The sequence below is a fragment of the Pleurodeles waltl genome, chromosome 6, assembly GCF_031143425.1.
Source record: "Pleurodeles waltl isolate 20211129_DDA chromosome 6, aPleWal1.hap1.20221129, whole genome shotgun sequence".
Taxonomy (NCBI): Eukaryota; Metazoa; Chordata; class Amphibia; order Caudata; family Salamandridae; genus Pleurodeles; species Pleurodeles waltl.
The window spans coordinates 1,189,077,145-1,189,102,823 of NC_090445.1; the positions used below are offsets into that span (position 1 = coordinate 1,189,077,145).

At 43.2% G+C, this 25,679-nt stretch overlaps 1 protein-coding gene across 1 annotated transcript in view; it reads right to left on the reverse strand.

The window, feature by feature from the left end:
• The window catches only part of TLL2 (tolloid like 2), a 1,863,287-nt gene that overhangs the window by 481,161 nt on the left and 1,356,447 nt on the right, over positions 1-25,679 (reverse strand). The window contains exons 11-12 of the mRNA XM_069240439.1: positions 23,654-23,770; positions 329-474 (exon numbers count right to left, since the gene is read on the reverse strand). Of these exons, the coding sequence (XP_069096540.1) occupies positions 329-474; positions 23,654-23,770 (263 nt within the window). The remainder of the gene's footprint in view (positions 1-328; positions 475-23,653; positions 23,771-25,679) is intronic.

The window sequence follows — 25,679 nt, forward strand, 5'->3', positions numbered from 1 at the left end:
CATAATTTCCCACCTCTGTAAGAGACTCAGTTTAAGGCACTTTTATTATAACAATCTTTCCAGAACTTCGTGTATTCCATAAATTTTGTTTTCACAGTATTTTGGTTTTTCCATTTTCCCTAGTTCCTTGTTATCTGCATTATTTCCTGGTATGAATTCAATCACTTTAGTGTCATCACTGTGAACGGAAATAGGATGAAGTCAGAATCTGTTAGCAGAGAAAATGGACCAAGAAGATTACCCAATTATGTTGTATTCGGTTCAATGTTAAATGAATATGTTTATGCCAATACCCTACTATTTCAATTGATAATTGTTAAAAACTTACCTCAAACGACTGAAAAACAAGGCCAACAAGAAAGCCTTCTGAAACTGTTATTTGCCATACACACTGCTTTGATGGTTTGTAGTCGTCTGGATAATTAGGAGATTGAATCTGACCACTGTCCTTTTTAATGTCTCCACCACAAATAGCTAGAAACAAAAATATGAGTATTTAGAAGTCAAGTGCAAAGCACATTTGAATGCACATTTTTGTGTCAGTCTGGTATTCCTCATTCTTGCACATGTGTTGTAATCGCCTTTTAGAATGATGAGGTCCAAACACTGAAATGATGAAAGTAAGATGTATTCAGCATGAACTTCCGAGCACTGAAAGCCATCAGCAGCATCCCATCCAACTGTCTTCATACCATAACATTCTTTCGCAAGGTTCAGATGCCAGCCATCATTAAGAGTCCTACCTTTTTAATCACACACAGGATGTAACACTAATGTATACTGGTAATAGATGAATGTCAGACCCTACATTGGGCATAGGGCAGACAGAGCCTACTCAGACCCCACCTGTAATGGTTGACGTTCTATAACCGTGGTGTCTTGAGGTCCATCCTAATATGCCTGCACCAAATACAACCCTATCCGCACTTGACTTACAGGATACTAGGGACGAGCAGCCACAGGCTAATAAGGGAGGTATAGTGGGGAGCACAAGTTCAGAACTCTGCGGTCAACCAACCAACATAATTTCAATGACTCCTCAGTACCATCTTACTTTTTAATCTCAGAGCAACACTTAATACTATGCAATTCAATTCAGCATACGTAGTAGTTATCTTGGTTACAACTCTTTTGTCCATGCCTTCTTATCTCCCTCCCACCCTAAGTGATCCAAGATGGACTTGACTCTCAGAAATTTTGGAAATGCATGGTAACGCCCAGGTGCATATTACTGTTGTCAGCCAAGTCAAATGTGCAAACCGGGTGGCCAGGCAAAGCTCATGGAAGTTGCACCTCCAAAAAGACCAGGTAAACCACACAGCAATTGTAGGCCACATTGGCACAGAGGACCCTCACAACAATTGTATCCCTGATCAGGCCAGTAAAGCCCAAAGGCAGTTGCAGCTCCAATCAGGCCAGTCTAACTTTGGTGAAGAAGGAGGTAGGTATTCAGATCTTGGTCTCCCAAGCTCAAGTAGCACGAACACCAATGTGCGATTTCAAGTAATTTGTATGAACTAGTATGAAGCTCATGCTAGCTGTAGAAATCTGGCCACAAACATCACAGCATTGGTCCCCCTATCAGGCCAAGAGAACAGCAGTTGTTGCTCTGATCAGACTTACAAACTTTGTAGCTCTGATGGGGCCAGGTGATAGTCACTGCAGTTGCAGCAGTTCCTGCCCTAAACTGCAGAACGACCAGGAGCCTGTCCCCGGCATCTGCTTCCTCTGGGTGTCCCTTCAACTCTGAGCATGCTGGGCATTAGACTTCACATAAAGTCCCCTCATCCTTGGCAAAGGACGTTAGGACAGACTAGCCCTGGTCACATAACTGAGGGGTACTCTGTTGTAGTTGGAGGGTTGGGTTCCCCACATGAACCTGGAGCTATTCTGGTATGAGTTAAGTTCTTTATTTCATGTTTGGCCTTTTGGTTACAGCTACCGCCTGTTAGCTCCTATTAGGGCTTCTTCCTCCCTCCAACTATAATTAACTTACAAGCTTCACCCAGCACACAGACACTAACATCCCATGCATTATCATCTTCTGACAGCAGTCACACTCAACATTCTAGAACATGCCTCCGCAGACAACCCATACACGGGTGCTTCCCAGGTTTCTCTCCAAACACAGTCTTTATGTAAAATAAAATGATGCTCTTCACAGCAGACAGTAATGAGACAGTCTCTGAACTGGAGCACCAGCAGCATGAGCACAAAGAAGTGTGAATCTTCTACACCTGACTGTGATTAGGCTTTCTAAAACTGTAATTAGAGAAGACAAAAGGGCAACTTTGGGCAAGCCTGACTGAGACATTTCTTCACATTCATTAACACATACTACTTTCCCACTTTCCACAGCTACCACCCCCATCCACCAAATGGCAGTGTTCAAACCAGCAGCCTCTTTCACAAAAGTCTTAATGGAAATTCTGAAGGTAGCCCTGTCTTCTTCCTCATTTCAGACTGTGGATCGCCACCCTCTGTCCACAAGAAAGCAGGCAATACAGTTGCACCGTCTGGGGAACCAGTCATCTTGTACTGTGGCAAACTAGAGTATTCAAAATGGATCTCACTTGTTGCAGTACTCACTCATACACAGAGTGCTACTGCTGCACATGTGCTATGTGCACATTACACTAAGACATAACATACACGTAGGTTCTGGATATTTATATAACGGCAGAACATTACACAAGAAGGCCAGTAGACCCTACTTTCACCAACTCAGAAAAATTAGCATTGACACACCATCATTCTCAAAACATGATATGCTGGAGGGACGGTCCCTTCGATATGGTGGAGTAGCATCGCCCCAATACAGAAAGGCAGCAGAAAGCAAAAAAATAAAATGATAAAAAAATATTTTATTATCATTTTATTTTTCGCTTCCTCAGCCAGTCTGCCCAGTGTAGGGCAGGGTGGTTCCATCCTCTGCATCAGCAGCAGGGAGGAGGAGGGGTAGGTTCACTTTAAGTCCACATGTCAGTCTGGCTGGCTGTCTCAGGCCAGACAAACTGACATGCACAGTTACAGCTCTCCACCTGCATTGTGTTCAACAGCCAAGTGTAGAGCCAGCGCAGGCTCCTAGGCCCCAAGTGAGCTGCATTTCAGTCCACTCAGACTAATTCCGGGGCTTAACTCAAGCTGGATAAAACAATGAGAGAAGCGTCTGGAATGGGTGTGGAGGGGAACAAGCACAGAAGCACTGAAGCGGTGGGAATGGCGGGAGCAGAGGAACACCGACACGGCAGGTAAGCCTTTTTTTCCTCATTATTTCCCCATCCCTCATGGCCCCCGGCTCCCCGCGCTGCACCACCAAGCGTTACTGGCAGCAGCTGTCACTGATGTGCTGCCACTACTGCTTTAGGAACCAGACCAAGTGCAAGGGCAGTAATCCTTTGTCCATTACAGGGGTACAAATGGCATGCCCCTCAAGGTCCCAGGACAGGGTCCTGTGCCTCTCTCCGTGAAGGAACAGCTTAGGCCTCTGTGCATACACTAGATTACTGTCACACCGGGCCAAAACAAATATCAGTAAACTAGATAAACATGCTGATTAGTACTAAGGGCATGGAAATACCCATTCACCATGCTGAGGACACAGTTCTGTCTCAGTATTGAACAATATTCTTTTGAGATAGGAAGTGAACAGTTTTAGCTAACAAAAACAAGGGGTTTCGTTTTTGAGGCATTTTCCTTAAACCTTACCACTCAAGCACTGACAATGCCAATGGATCTCACCCGGTAAAAATACTGGCTATGCCAATGTTTGTTCAACCCCCACTCCCCAATATGACCATCTATCTTTTGTGCACATATAAAAGTGGTGGCTACCTTAAAGCATAAAACAAACTATTCCAAGATATTCCTCGCTCATTTGCATGCGGCTAGTTTAGAAAGATTTAAAATCCACTTAAAGATGGTTGCGCGCGGATACTGCAATGGAGGACAGTCAGACCACGAGGGAACAAGTCACAAGAGCACTGGGAGGTTAGTAATTCATAAACATAGTGGAGGACAGCAAAGGGTAGACAAGGAGAGAAAGAGTAAGGGAAAGACAAGAGTATATGATGCACTGTAATGTGTGGTTCTGATATCAGAAGTGAAGAATACAATGTAACCATTCAAACCATTATAAGACCAAAACGCTCTGAGGGTGGGACACAGACATGAATGGAGAATAAAGTAATTGAATACAGAGAAACATTTATCCAAATAACAGAGAAAACAATAGAATGCAACTGAATCACTTGCAATGGTAGAACCCAAAACTCACTCTGTCTACATTTGATACAAAAGACCTGATCCCATTAGACAGCTGAAGCAGTCCGTAGGCAGTGCTTAATTTGTAAATTAAAACGTGCCTGTGCCCAAAGTCCTCCACTTAAACATACTGCTGCTGCGATTAAATGTGCGAACACGGAATACTGGGGCAGCGTTATCCTGTAGCCATCTTGGGCCTCTTCAATCCATTTATACCCAGTCCCTGCCCTTCAGCTCACTCTTGCAGCTTTCTCCTATTGTGACTCTTTTTCGTTTTTCTTTTCCTATGTCTTTCCCATACGTGTTTTTTGCTCGCAGTAAATGCTTGAGGCAGAAAAATAAGTGCCAGTGCTCCGCACCAGAAACAACAAGCACAAATTAAGCACTGTCTGTAGGTGGGACAGAGAAAGAAGACAGAGTGATACTTCTGTGAAAAAGCGCACTGCTTTCCATAGTGCATTCAGTGTTCTCAGGAGAAACATAATAAACGAGGGCTGGTCAGACCATTTTTATTTATAGTTTATAATCTGAACATGAATGTGATCATTAAAGAAAAAAATGTAAAAAGTGTGGCACGCCTGGTGGACTGCCACTTAACATTGCCACTTGTTCGACTTTTATGTTGGATAAGGAAGGGACAGGAAACCTGTACATGCAATTTTCGATAATAATGAAGATAGGGAACCATGCACGAATATTTCTCCAACCATGTTTAGTCCACTGCTTTATATGGTCTCCTACACTCTGACCATCAAGTGTGCCTATGGATATAATATGCAGTGGGATTGTTGATGTCAAATCCTACAAATGAGAAAAACCATAAAAGCTAAGAAGTGATATTGCGATGTAAGTGAGAATATGTCAGGAGGTATGAAGGTAGCTTACAGGGGCTGCTCCTCTGCAATGGCGATAGAGCATTATCCCACTTGCTATGAGCCAGCAGCTATATTTTATCATTATTTTATTTCTCAGCTGCTGGCTGAGCCAGCATGTGCAGGGAGGGCAGCGTTCGTCCCTGGGTGGGGGGAGGAGGAGTGGAGTGAGTGCACTTTTGTGCGCATATCAGTTTGGCCAGCTGTCTTAGGCCGGCCACACTGACATGCGCACTCAGATTTCTCAAACCTGGCTGTGATGCACAACCAGGTTGGAGAAACAGCACTGACTCCAATGTACTGTCTGAGAGGCAGACCAAGCCCCTCAGACCAATATTGGTGCTTCTCTCATGCTAGGTATAGCATGAGAGCAGTGCCAGGATTCCCTGGGGAGCTTGTGTTGGTGACCCGGGGACTGCGGGGACACCACCACCATCAGGAAAGAAGAGGAGCGAGGCAGCCGGCGGCAGCAGCAGGACAGGTACGTTTTAAAATATATATATATAGATATATATATATATTTTATTGTTTCCCCCCGTCTCCTCCGCTGACCCACCCCCCCTTTGAGATTTGTGGCAGCCACTATTGGTAGCTTAATCTTATTATCTTTTACCATTTACTGTGGGACAGTCAGGAGTGCAGGGGAGGAGACAATTTAAGTTTGTGGATACAGGATTATTTACTGAAGTACACTGTAGGTGTCAGCAGAAAAGGTGACCTGCAGCAGTCTTTTAAGAGTTTGTGGTGGAGCTTCCAAACACTATGTCAGCATGCACCTTGGTTGACCAGTAATGACTGGTTAGTGGCTCTTCATACTTCAGCATGGGAAAAATAAAAATGGCAGGCCATTGAAGTAGTGGTCTACTATAGAGACCCATTCTCCTGAAACTTCATTACTGTTCCTACAAGTGTAGTTCTCGCCCCTTATCCATAAAGTTGTGTCTGTGGGTGAGTGAAGTGACATCTTCAAGACTTCCATGACGGTGGTACAAGGCTGCTGAGTATAATCAGGGACATAGTGTCTTCCTCCCATGGAATTGACTGGGTCGACAGCACTTCCTTCCATATTGCTTTAGGCCTTCTCCATCTTACTAATGAGCAGCTCACTGCACCACCAAGGAACTAAGTTTTGGAGCATCGTTTTGCAACTTGTCCATCATGCAGTTGATGCACTGTCAATGAGTACCTCTGTACTGAAACACACTTTCAGTCCTCACCACCTAAAAGAGGTCTATTTCAGGACAATGAAATGCACGGTGCTTGGAGCTCCCCACATTCACATTCTCAAGGCCAGATGACAGAATTGCAATCATAAATACATGGAAAATGTTGCTGACTTCAGGAAAATGCCGTACTAAGTTTAAATGTTCAAAGAATAGTTCAGCCTTACTGAGCATTGATTCTGGAGCTGTCACCCAAGTAATGATGAGTACAGAGGGCATGCATTGTAGAATAAGCTGCTATTTTACATGCCTTTATCATTTGAAGAGGTGTTTTAGCATATTCAAACCATTTTCTGCTTGTTCCAATTCATAAGATTTGGGTTACTTAAATAAAATATCCAAAACAATAAAGAATTTTGTCACGTTAATGCATTCATATAAACATTAAACAGTCACTCAAAAAGAATATGGGTCACCATATTTAACCCAACCTCTTTCTAAAGGTCTAAAATATCTGCAAACATTTGAGGTGAGGAACCAAGCCTATGAAGTGCACAGCACGTTACTTAGTGTGAATGTCATTTTACTAAATCCTGTTTAAAAAGTTTTTTCAATGACCACGCTACTCGCCCACATCAAGAAACCAATAGTTTCTATTTCTGCAGTACTGCAAGAACAACAAAGTTGCTTCTCAATGTAAAGACCAGGCCATACATCTACTACAGCACACACCTGGAGGCCGAAACAGAAAATGATAAACTATAAGTCGTCGTCTGATCAAATCGGAAAAGGACTGATACACACTTTTGATGGGAGTTACACAGCTTATCACTCTAAAACAAAGCAGTCAACTCTTATTTTACAAGGAATCTGTACAGGGCATGGTTTATCATTCCTGCATCATATCTTACCTGTTTTAAAACAACATTTTTGATGAACAGTGGTCCTGAACATCTTGCCTAGGTCTAGATACTTCAACCAGTTGCAGCACCATTCCAAAAGTCAATCCATTTTACACACATCTAGCTGAAAAACACATTTCACAAGAGGCAGCAATGAGAAGAGCACACATGGGGCAACTTCCTTATTTACTGTGGGGAGGAAGGCGCAACTATAGGGCACAAACTTACATCTCCACAACATCAACAAAAATGATACTTGAGGGCCCAACTTCCCAGGGAGTGATATTAAATCGGCTTTCTAGTCCAGTTCACTATTTCCTCTCACTGTGTACAGTCAGTCAAATATTTGACAGCCACTCAGTCCCGGGGAGGCCTCTCATATACAAGAGAGCTGAGATGCAGTCTAGGACAGCTCATCTCACGAGGCTTGAGTGTCCACTTCACAAGGAGGAAGCAGTCAAAAGCATGTGCCTCAACTTTAAGTGACGACTGTGAAAGAGCAGAGCACACTGGGGTGCAATCCTTCCTAGTGTTCCTCCTTTTCACAAGGTTTACACCTCAGCAGGCATTTTACATGGCTCACCACCTCATTCATGTCTTCGTTGTCTCTTCCTACTGCTATTTTACCTGGAACTGTGATAAGTACAGGGTTTCAGTTACCTCTCAGAACAGCCCTTCATCCAACTTGCATATAACAATAACAAAAAGGGCAACAAGCAGAATGCGGCCTGGGTCTGTGATGTAGCCACTGAGTGACAGCATGCGGCATGTGACGCACTTGTGGAGGAAACAAACTCTGGCAGGGGCGGGAACTCTGAAATTAAAAAAATATCTTAAAATTCGCCAGCTGTGTGAGCTCATATCTCATCTACTCCAACAATTCCGGCTAACAAGCAACTGAAAAAATTCACAAAAACGGGTACTCATTAGATATAACAAAGCCACGAATGACTGGACAATTAGAAGAAATGATATGGAGCTTACAACTCCTGGATGTGTGGAGAGATAGACACTGGAGCTCCAGCGTTTCCTCCTCCTACACACCTGCAGCACGGACCATAGTCGTTTAGACTACTGTTTGATTACTGCTGGGTTGGTGCAACAGGTCCAGGAAGCATCCTTCTTAGCATTATATATTTCTGACCATTCCCCTCTTCTGGTGAGTCTGAAAAGGGGCTGTGGTGGGCCTGCAGTGCCCTTGTGGTGCCTGCGTGCTGAGGTGCTGACAGACCCACCATTTGCCACCACAATTGGCTAGGATCATTATTTGCGGGAAAATTAGGAGAGCTTGAGTAGTAGGGCCCATGATTGGGACACACTGAAGATGGCTATAAGAGAGGTTTGTCTGAAAACCAGCTATGAGGTGAGACAACAGTTGGTCTGTGACCTGATGACTAATGAGTCACGCCTGCGGGATTTAGAACAGGCCCTCCCCTCCCAGCCTCAGAATATGGAGGAACGGCATCACACTTGTGGTAAACTCCTGGAGGACTGACGGAACTTAGAAAAATATACCCATACAGCATACCGTAAACAATTACATACGGGGGACAAGTAGGGTTCCGTGCTGGGACGGCTAATATGACAGCTGGAATCCAGAGATCTGATACTGGCAATATGTGATAAGAATGGCATAATTCTCAAACAGTCATAAACGAACAGTTCAGGGATTATTTTGAAAAAGTAAATACAGAAGGGGGGCTCAGGATAACAGTGTGGAAGCTTTCCTGGCAGACATAGATGTTCCTAGGTTGGGTTCAGAGTGAAGGAAGGCATTAGAGGAAGAGGTGACAAGAGAGGAGATTAATCCGGCAATACAGTACCAAAAACTAGCAAAAACTCCAGGAGGAGATGGCCTACCGGCTGAATTCTATCATAAATAAATGTTTCGGGACACACCTGGCCTAAGAGTTAACCAAAAAAATCCAATTTTTTATCACTGGGCACGCTAGCTGGAACAGAACCCAGCCTTCTCCCAGACGTTGGTATGCCTTGGGCTGCTGCGGGCCATAAATATTTAGGAATTAAAATAGCCTTTGAGAAACACCACTTCCTAAACCTTAAAATCTGCAGAGTGATGGAGGGATTGCATGCGCTGGTGCCATTCTGGAAAGATCTCCCGCTTACCTTAATGGGTAGACCTTTCCTGGTTAAAATGGTAGTTTTGCCGCGCTGTTTGTATGTCCTTCAAAATATGTTATACGAGATCCCCAGGAGATACTTTCGTTAGCTAGACAGATTAATTGTAGAACTCCTCTGGGCAGATAAACGCAAGCGAGTAGGATTGGCTATGCTCAAACAGATATGGGAACGGGGAGGTATTGAGCTCCCCAACTTCGGGAATTATTATCTTGTGTCGCACCTACAACACACCCAGCATTGGCTAGAAGAGAACGACAATTGGGAAAGTGTCTTCTGAGGGGCACTCATGGCATTGCATGCACCCTGCGCTGCTCATGTGTGGAAAACTTGAACCGGCAATGACTCCATTTCTGATTTATTTTGTATTTTTCTCTTAATGGAACTGTGTATTCATTGTTTTGTGTCCATTTCTGAAATGCCAGGTGTGCCATCTATGGGAACAGACGGTTACAAGGGTGATTAGTCAAGAGCCTTATGCGCATAACATGCTGATATGGGCATTGAAACCGTCTGCAAACAAAACAAAGATGATGTAGATTAAGAGGTGGCGGGGTGGCGATGCGATGTACTGGGGCACCTGTATCTAGGTAGCCATTTTATCACATGGGAGGAAACGATTGACTCATTTAGACAGGGCCCTGGTCAATATTTACAATATGCTAAGATATCAGTTACAATACGTGGAATCTGGCCTTGCTTCCCAGAAGAACGCTTGCCTTCACTAACGTTGACAGGATTACTGGACCTGTCAGGGTGTCGCAGACTGATTACCCATTCATATCAGGCCCTTATGGAAGATCCTCCTAAAATCACACATAGGGTATGAGATAGTTGGTGGAAATGTTAGGTGACACTATCCCTTACCAAGACTGGGAGAAAGTCCACAAGCGAGGGCGTACGATTAGGTCTAACGTCCACTTTAAACTTGCAAAGTATAATAATTACGTACACCAAGTGTATCTTCCACCCAGGATATTACACGCTATTTACTCTGACCACACAGATAGATGCCCATGATGCAGAATGCCAGCAGCTGACTTTGCACATTTGGTATGGAACTGCTCCTTAACTGGGCCCTACTGGAAAGAGGTGTTGCACAATCTTGGTGCTGCTGCAGCTTGGAAGATCCTAAATAGCCCCAAGGAGGTGTTGCTGGGCTTGCTTCCTGTCCTGCCTAAGAAAAAACTTAGATGTAAGTGCGTGATGCTTGGATTAGTACTAGCTAAAAGACGTATTGCCATCAAATGGATAAATGCACGCCCACCGGTGTACATTAAGCGGTGTATGTCAGAATGTGCAGTGGCTGAGGCAGCCCTATGAAACGTGCATCATGACGACCACCTTTAGCACCATGGGGACAGATGTTACGGGAGCTCCAGGGCGAACTAGTAGAAGGAAGAGAAGCTAACGGCGAGACTTGGGAGGGATGCTATACACACACACACGACCCAGAGGGAGACCTGGCGACCACATCCATACTGCCCACTCAATGTATTGAATAATGAAGCGTGCACCAACCAAGCCCTAAATTGAAAATATGTATTGAAAATACGAGATATGTCTCTTTACACCAAACAGCCATGGGGATGGGGGAGCTGGGAGATGTATAAGTTCACTGTTTCTGGATATTGAAAACTTCACTCTGGGCACTTTACCACTGCTGACGAGAGCTGAAGTGCAAGTGCTCCCTGTATAAATTGTGATTATGATAGGTTATTCCTGATTGGCATATTTGATTTACTGGTAGGTTCCTAGTAAAGTGCACTAAAGGTGCCCGGGCCTGTAATTCAAATGCCACTAGTGGGCCTGCAGCACTGATTGTACCACCCACATGAGTAGCCCTGTAACCATGTCTCAGACCTCCCACTGCAGTGTCTGTGTGTGCAGCCTTGCACTGCCAATTCGACCTGCCAAGTGTACCCACTTACCAGGCCAAAACCTTCCCTTTTACTACATGTAAGTCACCCCTAAGGTAGGCCCTAGGTAGCCCCATGGGTAGGTTGCAGTGTATTTAAAAGGTAGGACATGTACTGGTAGGTTTTAGTTGACAGTGAAATACTGCCAAATTTGGTCTTCACTATTGCAAGGCCTCTCTCTTCCATAGATTTACATGGGGACTGCCTTTAAATATATTTTAAGTGCAGTTTCCCTTTGGGAGCAGATAGAGTGAAGGTGTTTGGGGTCTCTGGACTCACAATTTAGAAATACATCTTTTGGTAAAGTTGGTTTTTAGATTGTCAGTTTGAAAATGACACTTTTAGAAAATGGGCATTTTCTTGCTTAACCATTCTGTGCCTCTGCCTGCCTGTGGAATCCACATCTGGGTCACACGGACAGTTGGGCTGTTTATAAATTTCTTTTAGACAGTGACACAAAAGGAGCTAAGGAGTGCCCTGCATATCCTGATGAGTCTCTTGGGCTAGAGTGGGGAAGGAGGAGATGACACCTGCACCTGAAAGGGCTGTGCCTGTCCTCACACAATGCAGTCTCCAACCTCCTGTTGTGTGTCTACAGACAACAACAGAGACTTTCATTTGAAGTCTGCCTACTTCAAAGGCAGAAATGAGTATAAGTAGTGGACCCAAAACCCCAGACTTTTAGGATACTTCTTGATCAAGAGGAACCTCTGCCAAGGAGAAGAGCTGAAGAGCTAGAGGAGGAGTACTGCCCCTTTGCTATGTGTGCTTTGCTGGGTTGGCCTGCAGTGGCTACTTCTGTCTTAAAGAGGACAAAGACTGGACTTTGCTGTGTATTCTGCTTGTAAAGTTCTTCCAAGGGTTTGGACTGAGCATGCCCCTTGTTCTGAAGTCTCAGAGCCATCAAAGACTTCAACTGCCAGCACCTGCACTCTCTTGCTCAGACCTCTACCCTGCCAAGTGGCGCCACATCCAGTCCCTGTGCCCTTGAAAGGAGAAGCTGGTAAACCCAAGGTAAAAATTCACACAACGGAGCAGAGCAGCAGCAAAATAGATACAGTGCCTGCACCGTGGCTAAAATGTAAACGCAGCACTGGTAAAAACGACGCAGATTTGTCGCTGCTACGTGTCCGGATTTTCCACACATCGTACCTGGGCATCAAAACCTTCAACATCACCACACAGACCTGAAGCTGCTTGTCCAGAACTCAACCCATCTCTTCCATGCGAGGAAACAATCAACGCATCGCTTGTCTGGCGGAGAAAGAATCAACGCAGGGTCTCACTTGCGAATAAGGAATAGACTCATTGCTTGCTTTATTTTTGATGCATACCAGGTATTTTGTGATAAAACAATGCATCCTTTGATTTCTATGAATTAAGGCTGTTTTTGCTTTAAAAATTTGTATCTTTTTATGTTGGATTTTTGCTGTTTTGTCTTGTTTGATTTAGATAAATATTGGCTATTTTTCTAAACTGATTTTGAGTGCCTTTGTGTTGTTTTCACTGTGTGTGTTTGTACAAATACTTTACACATTGCCTCTGAGATAAGCCTGACTGCTTGTGCCAAGCTACTAAGTTGGTGAGCAGGGGTTATAAACTGTGTATCTCCCTCACCCTGACTAGAGTGAGGGTTTCTACTTGGACAGGGGGTAAACTGACTGCCAACTAGAGACCCCATTTCTAACACACACCATGATGTAAAGGCTATCTTGTAGTTATTCCCATTGAATTGTACATTCTTTGTCGAAACTCAATAAAAAGGATAATTAAAAAAAATGGATACTGCTGTGTGCGGTGCTAGGGCTTTCTTTATCTCTGGCCATATGTTGAAAGTAGAATGCAGACCTCCCAGCAGCCAGCAATTTTTTTCAGTACCTGTTGGAGGAGTCATATGAATTGTTCTTTTCCTGTGAGGTCATGTCATCCTCAACTTTTTCGGAAGGCAAGGATCTGCTTGCCTACTGTAGTCTGTCCCCCAGGGGCAGAACAATCCAAGGCAAATAGAAAGCCTGCGGTCTCTTGAGAAATGAACACATCACAAGTAGGGATCTAGGGATCTCTAAGCAATAACCCAATATCACACCCCAGATGAGTTCTCTTTCATCTTATTAATTTTTTTAAATATTGTTTAACAACACGTGAGGGACATATTAATTTACCCCATCGTTGAAAAGTTTGTAAATTCTGCATTAAAGCATCTCAGAGGCATCTCTGTACATAATGGTTCCCTCTCATTAAAGTGGTATAATCTTTTCACATGAACTGGTAGTCAACCTGAAGGTAGATTTAGATGGGTCCTAAAGGTTTTCCGTAAACATTTGCTATTTTCCAGTGAGCAAATCTAAGGGACCATTTAAATATCAGATAACCCTATTGCTCATGTTAATTTGTATCTGTCATCATATTAGTTCCCAAATGGATCAAATGATTCTGCAGAACAGTATGGCCCATATCAAGCATTACTTAATTGTTGCATATGAAATGGAAAGGGTAAGCATGCCCATGAATTTCAGCAGAAAAAGAGGGAGGCAGGTCCACCGGACATACGGTGAATAGAAGAGGTGCAGGTAAACATGCTTTATGCCAGTCACAGCAATGCTACTTTGAGACAGATCTCAGCTTTTACCTACACTCACATGCAAGCACATGCCTCGGCGTCTAGTTTAATTAAAATATAAAACAAACAAGAATCAATATCAATTTTGCTAAATTGCATCACAAAAGTTGATAGTGTGCCCTATTAGCAGTGCTGGAGTGGATGAAGGCAGTTGCCATCTGTTTACGAATCTCCCCAGCCAGATAAGTCATCGCGAATTCATAGTGCACAGATGAGAATCCGTTCCTAAATCCACTCTGTTACCGAGGAATGAATCTTTTGCTATCCACTTACCCATTCACGTTTTATAAACATATTTAAGCAGGCATTCCCCTTAGTTATCTATGCTGAAATTATCTCGATCAATATTACCCCCATGGCCCTTTGTGTGTGGCTTTGGGACAGGAATCCTTGCTTTTTACGGGTTAAGGACTGAACCGGTGGAGGCACTGCCCCCAAAACAATGAGTCTAAAAGATAGGCCTACGCATAGATCATAGTTTATCAGCAGCATTTCAGAAAGCCTGCACCTGGATAGGCAATGCATTGTAAATCGATTTAGCGGACCAGCTATTACATTATTCAAGTCACCCCTGACCTGCGTGTTTTAATGTAATCTAACTCCGTCTCACAATGGCATTTTCACATTCAGAACGAGAGCCATGTCTCCTAGATCGAAACTGCATCAATAGCCAAAAGTCTTGAAAATTGTTGTTCACTTTTTCGTCAGCATTGAGGTCGAATGTTTTTTCACCCTACTCCCTTTTATCTTTTATCAACTTTTAAAATGGATCGTTTTTTTGTTTTTGTTTTTTTAATAGCAGCTCTGTTTTTCCATATATTACATTTTCTAAACGACCAAAACTCCTTTAAACTGCTTTTCTGTGTTTCTCCTACTAGAAACCTTAAAATAAAACAAGTGGACTTGGTGATTCATATATACTCCCAATCCTTAAATTTATGCTTTCTTTAAATTTAGGCAACAAACTCCTGATTAATTCCCCAATGACCCCAAGGATCATTACATTCTTATACTGTACTAAAAAAAAAACAACTGTCAGACAATAACATATCAAGTCACATTTCCACACATCCTTTAACTATTTTAGCTTGTTGTTATGCTTCTCTATTTATTTCAGTAGTCCACAAGAAAACCTGCTTTAATGCTTGAATGATGTATAGATTCAGCAAGGGTTGGTTGCCAATCTACATTCTTTTCCCTTTCCACAACCCCATGCACTGTGAGAAATAGAAGTCTACCACAAACTAATCCAGAAGCCATTGTGATTCATCAGAAACCCTTGACAGCTCAGCTGGGCCATCCACAAAAATCTTACTAAACAGCATGGAGTTGTTTTGATCCTCCAATACGATAACAATGTCCTCACTCACCTAACCTATTTATTCCTGTCCTGTCCAACACAGACTCTGGGATGCAAATATAAAATAGTCATATCTGACTCACAGCTGGTATTTTAGTTTTTTGACTATGCAGGATATTAATGGTAAATGGTTTACTGACCCCAATATTGAACTTTAGCTTCTCCAACAAAGAGTCAGTTGACGCTACCACGAGTGGCCGGTACATGTTTTCTAGCAACAGGTGCATCATTTTAACCAAGAGCGCCGGTTGTATCCAAATGACCAAAACGTTGGACAGAGAAAATATATCACTGCATCGACAATAGGTGTTCCCACCGCATCTAGTGAGTCTTCTTGTAGTCTACCTAAAGTCCCTTAACGGAGAGTTTATAAAACGCTAAGACCTTTCTTTAATCACTTATCGTGCAATAAGGGACGTAAATGAATTGTTAAAATGGTGCAAAATGTGGATAATGTAATATTTTGAACGCTCACTGCCTTTCAAAAGTTAATAACAGCAAATATCAGGCATTGTACTTGTGCAAAGTATTCCTAGAGAACTATGAGAAGCCAAGGACAGAGCCAATGCCTTCTCTGCCTCATTTTCATCATCACCATATTTCCCAGTCTCATCACATCATTTTTATTTCCATTGTGACTGAGAGCCAGTCTGTTTTTTAAATTTGTCTTCCAATCCAAAGCAATATATTTACACACGCCTTCATGCTCACTTATCATAGCACGTTTAGTATGTGGAGCTTGGTATGAGACGTCCAAACCAATACAGGAAGTAAATCAAAGCATGTATGTCTAAAACTATTCAATAAAAACCTCTGAGCTAGTTCTTTCACAGATAAGATGCAAAATAAAAATTAACCAAGCACAGGACCCAAAACATAAACAGCTGGGCCAATCTAAACCCTAAAAAATTATCATCCATAAGTGGGCATTTCTGCTGAACGTCACCAAGATACTGGATATGTCCAGTTGGAATTCTCTTTTGTGTGTTAATAATATGGTCGAAACACAAACTCTTGAGTTCAAATCCCAACTTTTCTTAAATCACATTCCGAGATATCAACATGAGGCACCTAACAATATTAAGACTTGAGACTAACGTGTTCTACAACACATTAAATACATCCCACGGCTTTTTGAGTTCTACTTTCATCAGAAGTAACAGGTGGCCCCCATCTTTCAATGCAGGCTGGTGGTGCTGGTGGTCAGAGGAGGAGTTGCAGTAATAGCTGAATCATATAGATCATTCTATTCAGACTACAGCTGTGAAACAATCATACTCTCCAGTCATAGTCCTTACATGAAAACTGTCTCTAACTAGAATAGCGTTTGGAAGCCTGTTCTAACACACTGACACACTACTAGTTGTAGACTGTGAACAGTCATGACGAACAAGGTTCGACTATCTGTTCATAGCACTTTTTAAACAGAGACGTGTGCAAAAACGAAATACCTTCTAGAGACTCAGGGGGTCATTGTGACCCGAAAAAATGACCAAAGCACCGCCAACAGGCTGGCGGTGCTTTGTTCCATATTCTGACCGCGGCGGCACCGCCGGAGCCGGCGGTTTCCCGCCGTTTATGCCCCGGCGGTGATAATCCGCCAGGGCAGCGCTGCAAGCAGCGCTGCCCTGGGGATTATGACCCCCTCACCGCCAGCCTGTTTCTGGCGGTTTGCACCGCCAGGAAGAGGCTGGCGGTAAGGGGTGTCCTGGGGCCCCCTAACAGGGCCCCGGCCAGCTTTTCACTGTCTGCATAGCAGACAGTGAAAAGCACGACGGGTGCAACTGCACCTGTCGCACGGCCGCAACACCGCCGGCTCCATTAGGAGCCGGCTCCTGTGTTGCGGCCTCATTCCCGCCGGCCCAGCGGGAATGTCGGAATGGGGGCCGCGTGAGTGCGGCCGCATTGGCGGCCGCGTGAGTGCGGCCGCATGGCGGTTTCTGCCTGGCGGGCGGCAGTAGCCGCCCGCCAAGGTCGGAATGACCCCCTCGGTGAGGAGGCATTTCACAAGGTCACATGAACGTACAAATTAAGCTTACATGTGCGAATTGTTTGATTTGAGAGTCCATACAATTCAGAAAAGGCGAGACTGCACTTCAAATTCAATCTACTCAGGTGTATAATCCATGTTTCATGTCACATTACGCTTGAGTCAACCTCCTACCAGGTTTGGAAAGTAATCTATAATGGCAGGAAGGCAACTGGAAGTAAGGAGCACCCACATGCTCATGAGTTAGGGGGTACTCCCAAACTCATAAGTATACGAATATTCACAAACTTTTGTACACAACTAATTCCCACCCTGGAAGTGGTCAAAGGCCTACACTTGTAAAGAGCAGGAGTAAGTAGCTTTGCAGGCTGTGAATGGGCCAATACCTCTAAAACTGGTGAAGCTGTAGGGCAAGTGGGCTCTCCAAGAGGGATAGGTTTCTGTGAAAAAATAAAATAACTTTACTAGCAAAGTCTTGGAATCTGCATCCATGCCACGTAATAAACCTTTGAGTGTAATTGTTTAAATTATTATAAGAATCAGACCCTCAGGGAATATGTAATGTGGTCAAAATTTCTAGTGACAATGTCAATGCTTTTAACTAAGGGCAAGATTTTCCAACACGGTAAGAGGGTTTAAACGCTTCCCCTAAAAAGCTAGCCTGAAGGCAGAACATTTCTTGAAAAATTCTACTGTTCCCTGTGGGTTGGGGGTAGCACTAGAATATGTAGGTTTCTGGACATCATCCAGAATTTCACCAACCATGTAAACGATCAATATTGCTTTGTTAAATGTTTTGCTTTTACAATGAGAATTAGAACATTCCGAGCAGCTTCCTTCTCATATCCTGATTAGTCGGAACGATTTAAACATCTCAACCTACTCATGAATAATGGCCTGAATAACCTTGTTGCTGACTCTAAACATTAAAAAAGAAGACAGCTATAGTGAAACAAACATTTCCTGATAGCCCAGTCTGAGGCCTTGGGTTTTTTGTGTGATGGTAGGAATAGTAACTACCATCAGGCATCAGTTCATGAGAAAACCTAGCAGGATTGTGCGCATCCAATAAAGAGAGCTGACATATAATAAATCAACTGGGGCACCCGAAACAAACAAACAAGTCTTCAGTATTTGGAGCATCACGACACATATACAAAATGCAGAAGTAGCTGCAGCAGTCTTGCTGAAATAAGAGGTACTCTTTGGGTATCTGTGGCGCAGGATACATCATCATACTTGAGGCGGTGATTCAGCTGTCAGAGTATGCGAGTACATGATTTCAAATACGAGAAAGGGAAATTTGACCGACTCATAATCAAATTCAGTTCATTCCTTCATCTATTCACTGCATGCATATTGTGATAGTTGTAGCAGAAAATATTTGTTAATTCTATTGCATCCTACAGATTCAAAAATACTGTCCAATCATCCAACTTTATTGTTATTTAAGACTCTATAACAAGCCCACTGATCTCCTATCCAGGGCAAATCACCACATAGATTCTTGAAAAATGTTAATAGCCACTTTAATAATCTTACCTTGCCTAATGAGAAACTCCAATCAGTTTGCATTTTTGGCACAGATTCTATAACTAGGCAATGTTTTTCACAGATGTTCAGACTAAAGAAGCAAAATTAGTATGACAGTGGTAGACCTGGGCGAAATTTCCATAATCTCCTCTGCTGAAATATGCCCCAAATGTTATGCAAAATTACACAATAGTATATGTGAAATACCAGTCTGGCACTTTCTGCTATTTATTTGTGTGAAATGTATCCTCGCCACCATTTTGGGGGTGAGGATGCATTTCGAGCTACAAAAATAGTGAAAATGTGTGTGACACGAACAGCTGCTCATTCCATTCATTTGCGTTGTTCTTGTGCTCCGCAATAGGGCTTTTACCTGAAAAAAATCTGAATTAAGCGACATGACAACGGTGTAATCTGGGCCATTACAAGTAACAGACGTAACGTATAATATCAGAAATTACACGAGGTTACGCCACTGTAAACAGAATGTCACCTGCGCCAAGACAGTAGTCTTGCTTAATGTCTGCATTTGGGCATGTCTTTAAAAAAAATTTTTTTTTTAAAAAGTGTATATTTGAATTATGTCACTAAAATTGAGTTTTCCAGCAACAGCCAGAGTTGTGCAAATGAAAAAAATGCAATTTCCTCCTCCTGAACATTTGTCTGCCTAATTCCTAGGGCATGCCAAACGTCCAAAAGTTACCGGAGACAAAACCATAGGCCCCACTTTATAAAAATCCAATAATCTGTAAACATCAATATTTGATAAAAATCTGTCCGAGAGCTCAGATGAGTATGAAGATATAAATAGTTTTCCATGAAACAAACATTTGCAATTCTATCGACAAGATGCTGCTTCGAAAATCTATTTTATTTTACCAGAGTTGAAACATATAACGCTAATTCAGCCAGCTAGACTATGTATTGCTATGTCTAGATTTGAGTTCAATAGAGATATCATGTGTTAAGCAACTTCCTCGGAAACATTCTCGTATAATGTAATGTAATGTAGTTTTGTAGAGCGCTCAGCTACCCCAAAGAGTTTCCTGGCGCTAAGCCATAGAAAGAGTGGAGTGTCTCACCACTGCCGCGGATAGGGTGGCTCATTTCACACTACAAATTAGAAACCATTAATAGAGACACAGGTTTTTCCAGCTTGGTATCTATTTAGCGTCAAGTCACGTTGTATCTGGAAATATTTCCTGATTGAAAGAAATAAAGCACTGTCCTCATTTGTGTCAAGCGTCCTTTTTTGAGTACACTTCACCCATAGTGGCCTTTCTGCAAGAGAACTTGAAGACTTAGATCCACGTATCAATGGATGAGAGTATCTTCTGCTCCCTAAATCCATTATGCTTTGTTTTTTTTCTTTACTGTGAATAACCAAAGTCATCACACTGCTACACTGGATGAAGCTATGCGTGTCAGATGTGGTCTGTGAATTTGTTTCTCCCCAAACTCAAAAAACACTCGGATAGTCCTTACTTTCCATCAACTCGAAAGGAGATCTAATATGATTTCAATATATGTTCTAATATTCTTGGGGTTTATAAGTGTTACAACCGTCCGCGGACATCTGATGGACTGCCAGCTGCTGAGTATCCCATTGCAGAGATGGGCAGCAGCCCCTCCCTCCTCTTTGTTTATTTGCTATGCTGTTGTCCTTGCTTCTGCCAGCTGGTAGGCCGAGTCAACAACGTGGACATGGCCTTTACATAGATTATCCACATATGAACCACAATATATACAAACACATGCAACTGTAGAGATCATTTGTAATTCTGCTCCAAAAACTAAGAGACATGTGATGGATGCTTTTCTTATTTAAAGTTGGGGTAGCAAGTTGGCTACTCAGTAGTATGAAGATCCTGGCCAGGGCGTGTGGCTAGAATGGAGCTATAGAGTTTTCAGGGCTGGATTCTGGAAGCCCAGCTAGCCCTAAAAGCAGCCCATAGTCTGCAGACAACAGGAAAGATGCCTGAAGGCTCATATGGCCACCATTGTCAAGTATGTTGCTTTGAAACTCACGTTGCAGTGCTCTAAATATATCTGTGCACCTTTGCTTAGAAACTATATTAAAATGTTCTTTCCCTGATTGTTAGAAATGGGGTCTTTGGTAGCAGTCAGGTTACCCCCTCTCCAAGCAAGGACCCTCACTCTAGTCAGGGTAAGTCACACACAATCCACATTATCCTGTGCCCACCCTCTGGTAGCTTGGCACTGAGCAGTCAGGCTTAACTTAGAAGGCAATGTGTAAAGTGGTTGTGCAATAAATCATACAATAACACCATAAGCACCACAAAAATACACCACACAGTGTTTAGAACAATATATAATATTTATCTGATAAGATGCAGGTCAAAACGATTAAAATGCAATAAGTAGATGTTGAGCTATCACTGCAAAAGTGATATAAAGTGTCTTAAGTCTTTGCAAAACAAGTAAATGTCTCTTAAAAACAATAAAGGTCTCTTACAAGCACAAATTACCTGGTTCGCATTTAAAATCTCTGCAAGGGACCGCAGAGGAGGCGATGCGTGGAAAGTGGGGAGGTGTGCTTCGGTTTCGCTCCTTCGTACACCGGCTTGCGTCATTATTTTCGACGCAGGGGAAGGCTTTGCGGCGATTTCCGGCACGCAGACTTGTTTCCTCTTTGGGTTGCGGGGTTTTCTGGCGCCCCGGGGACTGTCCATGGAATCCTGGGCTTGCGGAGCAAAGTCACTGGCGCTGCATCGATCCAGTGGGTGTTGCGTGGAAATTTCTCCAGCACGGCAGGTGCTGCACCAATTCCTCTCTGGAAGTCGGGCTGCGTCGTCCTGGGTCGGCTGTGCGTCAATCCGGTGGGCCGTGCGTCAAAGTTACGGTCGCAAAGCAGGCGCTGCATTGATCTTCTCCTTGCGAAGTCGTGCTGCATAGTCCCGGTTCGGTGTGCAGTAAATTTCTCACTAGGGCAGGCTGTTCGTCATTTTAGCAGGCTGTGCATCGCATTTTCGCCGCACAAGGAGTCCAGTTGCAGGAGTGAAGTCTTTTTGGTCCTGAGACTTCAGGGAACAAGAGGCAAGCTCTATCCAAGCCCTTGGAGAGCACTTCTCAGCACAGCCAGGGAACATCAAGGCAGCAGGGCAACAGCAAGGCAGCAGTCTTTGTCAAAATAGCAGTCCCAGTGAGTCCTTTGGGCAGCCAGGCAGTTCCTCTTGGCAGGTCTGGTTCAGGGATTCTTCACCAGCAGGTTTCTTGTCCAGAAGTGTCTGTGAGGTAGAGTGTCTAACCCAAGAAGTGTCTAAAGTCTGTGGTTGTGGGTTCTCTTCTTATACCCATTTTGGCCTTTGAAGTAGGCTTACTTCAAAGAAAAGTCTCACTTGTTTGTGAAATCCTGTCTTGCCCAGGCAAAACCTCAGACACACACCAGGCAGTTGGAGTCTGCATTGTGTGACGGCAGGCAAAGCCCTTTCAGGTGTGAGGGACCACTCCTCCCCTCCCTCCTAGTACAGATGGCTCATCAGAATATGCAGGCTACACCCCAGCCTCCCTTGTGTCACTGTCTGGAGAAAGGTGCAAACAGCCCAACTGTCAAACTAACCCAGACAGGGAATCCACAAACAGGCAGAGTCACAAAAATGGTTCAAGCAAGAAAATTCCCACTTTCTAAAAGTGGCATTTTCAAACACACAATCTTAAAACCAACTTTACTAAAAGATGTATTTTTAAATTGTGAGTTCAGAGGTTCCAAACTCCATGTCTATCTGCTCCCAAAGGGAAGCTACACTTTAATCATGTTTAAAGGCAGCCCCCAGGTTAACCTATGAAAGAGATAGGCCTTGCAACACTGAAAACCGAATTTGGCAGTACTTCACTGTCAGGGCATATAAAACACATTAGTATATGTCCTACCTTAACCATACACTGACCCTGCGCATGGGGCTACCTTAGGGGCGTCTTACATGTAGGAAAAGGGAAGGGTTAGGCATGTCAAGTGGGTACACTTGCCAAGTCAAATTTACAGTTTAAAACTGTGCACACAGACACTGCAGTGGCAGGTCGGAGACATGTTTACAGGGCTACTCATGTGAGTGGCACAACCAGTGCTGCAGGCCCACTAGTAGCATTCGATTTACAGGCCCTGGGCACCTCTAGTGCACGTGACTAGGGACTTAATAGTAAATCAAATATGCCAATCATGGATAAACCAATTAAGAGTACAATTTACGTGGAGAGCATATGCACTTTAGCAGTGGTAAAGTGCTCAGAGTTCAAAAGCCAACAAAAACAGGTCAGGAAAAATAGGAGGAAGGAGGCAAAAGGTTTGGGGATGCCCTTGTAAAAAGGCCAGGTCCAACAGTGATGCAAACAGATCATCTCTCATTTGACTTAATTGGGCATTCAATCAGACCTTTGCATACAAAAAGTTAAAACATTTATTTGAGCACCACTAGAGCACAAAATGGTGAAATGGAGTGGGAGTGCAGCAGGAACCACATGTCCAGGAGCCCTTGATATGGGGAATATGAACAGCTGGTGCATCTGAATAGCCTGGACTCTCTAGCTTGACAACCAAAAGTTTTTCTTAAGGGTCAGAGCTTTCTGGACATGTTCAAGCATCTTTCCATTTGTCTATGGTCTGTTTATAGGTCATTTCATTGATGTACGGAGCTTGGTGGGTTAAGTCCCTATACCGACGTGAAGGTGAATACCCAGCGTGAGAGAAAAGGGTGAAGGATCATCTTTTAGAAATGTTGCAGTTGCCATTAACCATATTAACACTTATTTTTTTAGTATTAAGACATCTGTGTTGCCTTGATATGTTTTCTTTGTTAGTTGTGCCTTTTGGTAGTGCCAAATATAATAATGTAAATAACAGTTTTCCAGTCTTAAGAAGAGTTTTGGATAGGTACCTTCATAAACTGCAAAAAATCCTTTGCCCAGGACATTACTGCTGCTTCGGAATTCAATCCACAATCTGCTGTCAGTAGAAAGGATTGGCTCAGGAACTTTATCCCCACAAAATCTGCCTAGAAGAGAGGATATACGTTGTAAAATATATCTTTACAATTAAAAGACGTTTTCAGATGTTTAACTTAAGTCATTTTAATTCAGTACTCTGAAGCATGCATTATTTTACTGAAATCACTGGAATCACTGATGGCAGATAGTAACAGACACACACATTTATACAAAAATGACAAAGAAGCAGAAAGAGGAGAGAGGGAAAGTGCATTCACTTGCATTTCAAAGAGGGAACAGAGATGCCCCTGCAGGTGGGTGCAATGAATGACCGCACCAGCTTCTTTGGGGGAACCAAGGGGCCTCCATGCCACTCTCTACAAGGGAACAGTCATTGTGAGCTACCTTTTTGTAACACATAGTCAGATCTCCTTCTGACCTGTTCTTTACCTCTGCACCCGGGTCCACAAAGATGCAGGTGCAGAAGCAAAGTGTTTCCCTCATTTGCATGGGGCATAAACCTATGCAAACATGGGAACACCCTCTTACACTATGTGTCTGCTAGCACTACCAACATACAGAAGTGGTCTGCAAAAGCAGATGTGGCCAGTTCTGTAATACAACAGTGCCCGGGGCACAGAAAAGGGTCTCACATGCATGTTGCACCCCCAGTGCACCATCTGTAATACAGCCCTGTAAGTGAGAGAGGAGCTACAATTCTGTCAGGCTTGGCTTTCAGTCAGGGATCTAAAATGAAGCATGCAGGAATAGCTTTAGTTAAAACAATCGATCACTGACTTGCGCATCAACTTATCCTGAAAAAAAACAGCTCTGACTCAAAAAAGGATGCTCAGGATTTTAACTGGTTTCAGTCAAAGAAGGATATGAAAAATTAGATCTAGTAGTCATACAAAGTCATACAAAGGAAGGTCTTGCTCAACATCTTTGGAGCAAAAAGGAGTACCTCTTTCTTGCCTTCTTTTAAGCTTTTAAGTTTGTGGCCATCTAGGTTGTGATGGCTTTGATGGCGTTGTTAGACTAGTAGGTTGTCAAGCAAAAGTCATATAGACAAATGCCTTTATGTATGTGCATTAGAACGTATGGATGAGGGCAAACGCTGGTCAAAGATAAATTCTTAAAGTGCAAGAAGTGAGGCCAGCTAGAGTGGGTTTACTTTGGCAGAGAAAGAGTGGCAGTTTTTAACAAAAGCTAAATGGGTGTTGGGTGATGGGTGATGTCTTGTAGAAATAAAGAATACGGTCTCGCCACAGGGGAAGTGTCCTTACATGGATGGAATATTTTTTGAAGATTAAGTCCAGGGCAGGGCCTTGAATACGAGTTAGTCCTGATATCTATATTATTACCTCCATGGATGATAATTCAGTAATCTTATATTGCAAATAAGCAGACTGCCAAAGGAGATCAGGGAAGGAAAGGTCAAAGCTTAAAAAAAGCTAGCAGAAGAGTCATGTGACTGTGGAATGGGTAAGACAATATTGTTGATAACAAATATGTATATATTCATCCTTCCCTAGGGAAAAGTTATTTATTGAGGATTAAATTACTTCCCAGAGTTAAAGCAACCCCATCACCCAAAAGGTTGTTCATTGAGGAAATATGATGGTAGCAGATGGCATGGGTGAAGGGGAAAATACAATAGATGTGCTTTCAAGCCAGGAAAATAGGTTTGCAGTTTTACCATCAAATCATGGTCAAACTGACTTGGAAACAGCTGACTTTAAATTAATGGGTACCACAGAGAACTGCAGTGTTCGAGAGCACTTGTCTAAGAGGCTGAGTTGGACAGAAGGGTGTATTTACTTCCTCAGAGAGTGTGCAATCTCTAGAGTAGGCTGTGAAAATGTACTAGGGGAGAAGAACAAGTATCAGGCAAACTGCAGGGATGTAAGTGCAATCATTTTGAATTACCAGTCAAATTATTCCCAAGATCTGACGTCCTTTCTTGCTACCAGTTGT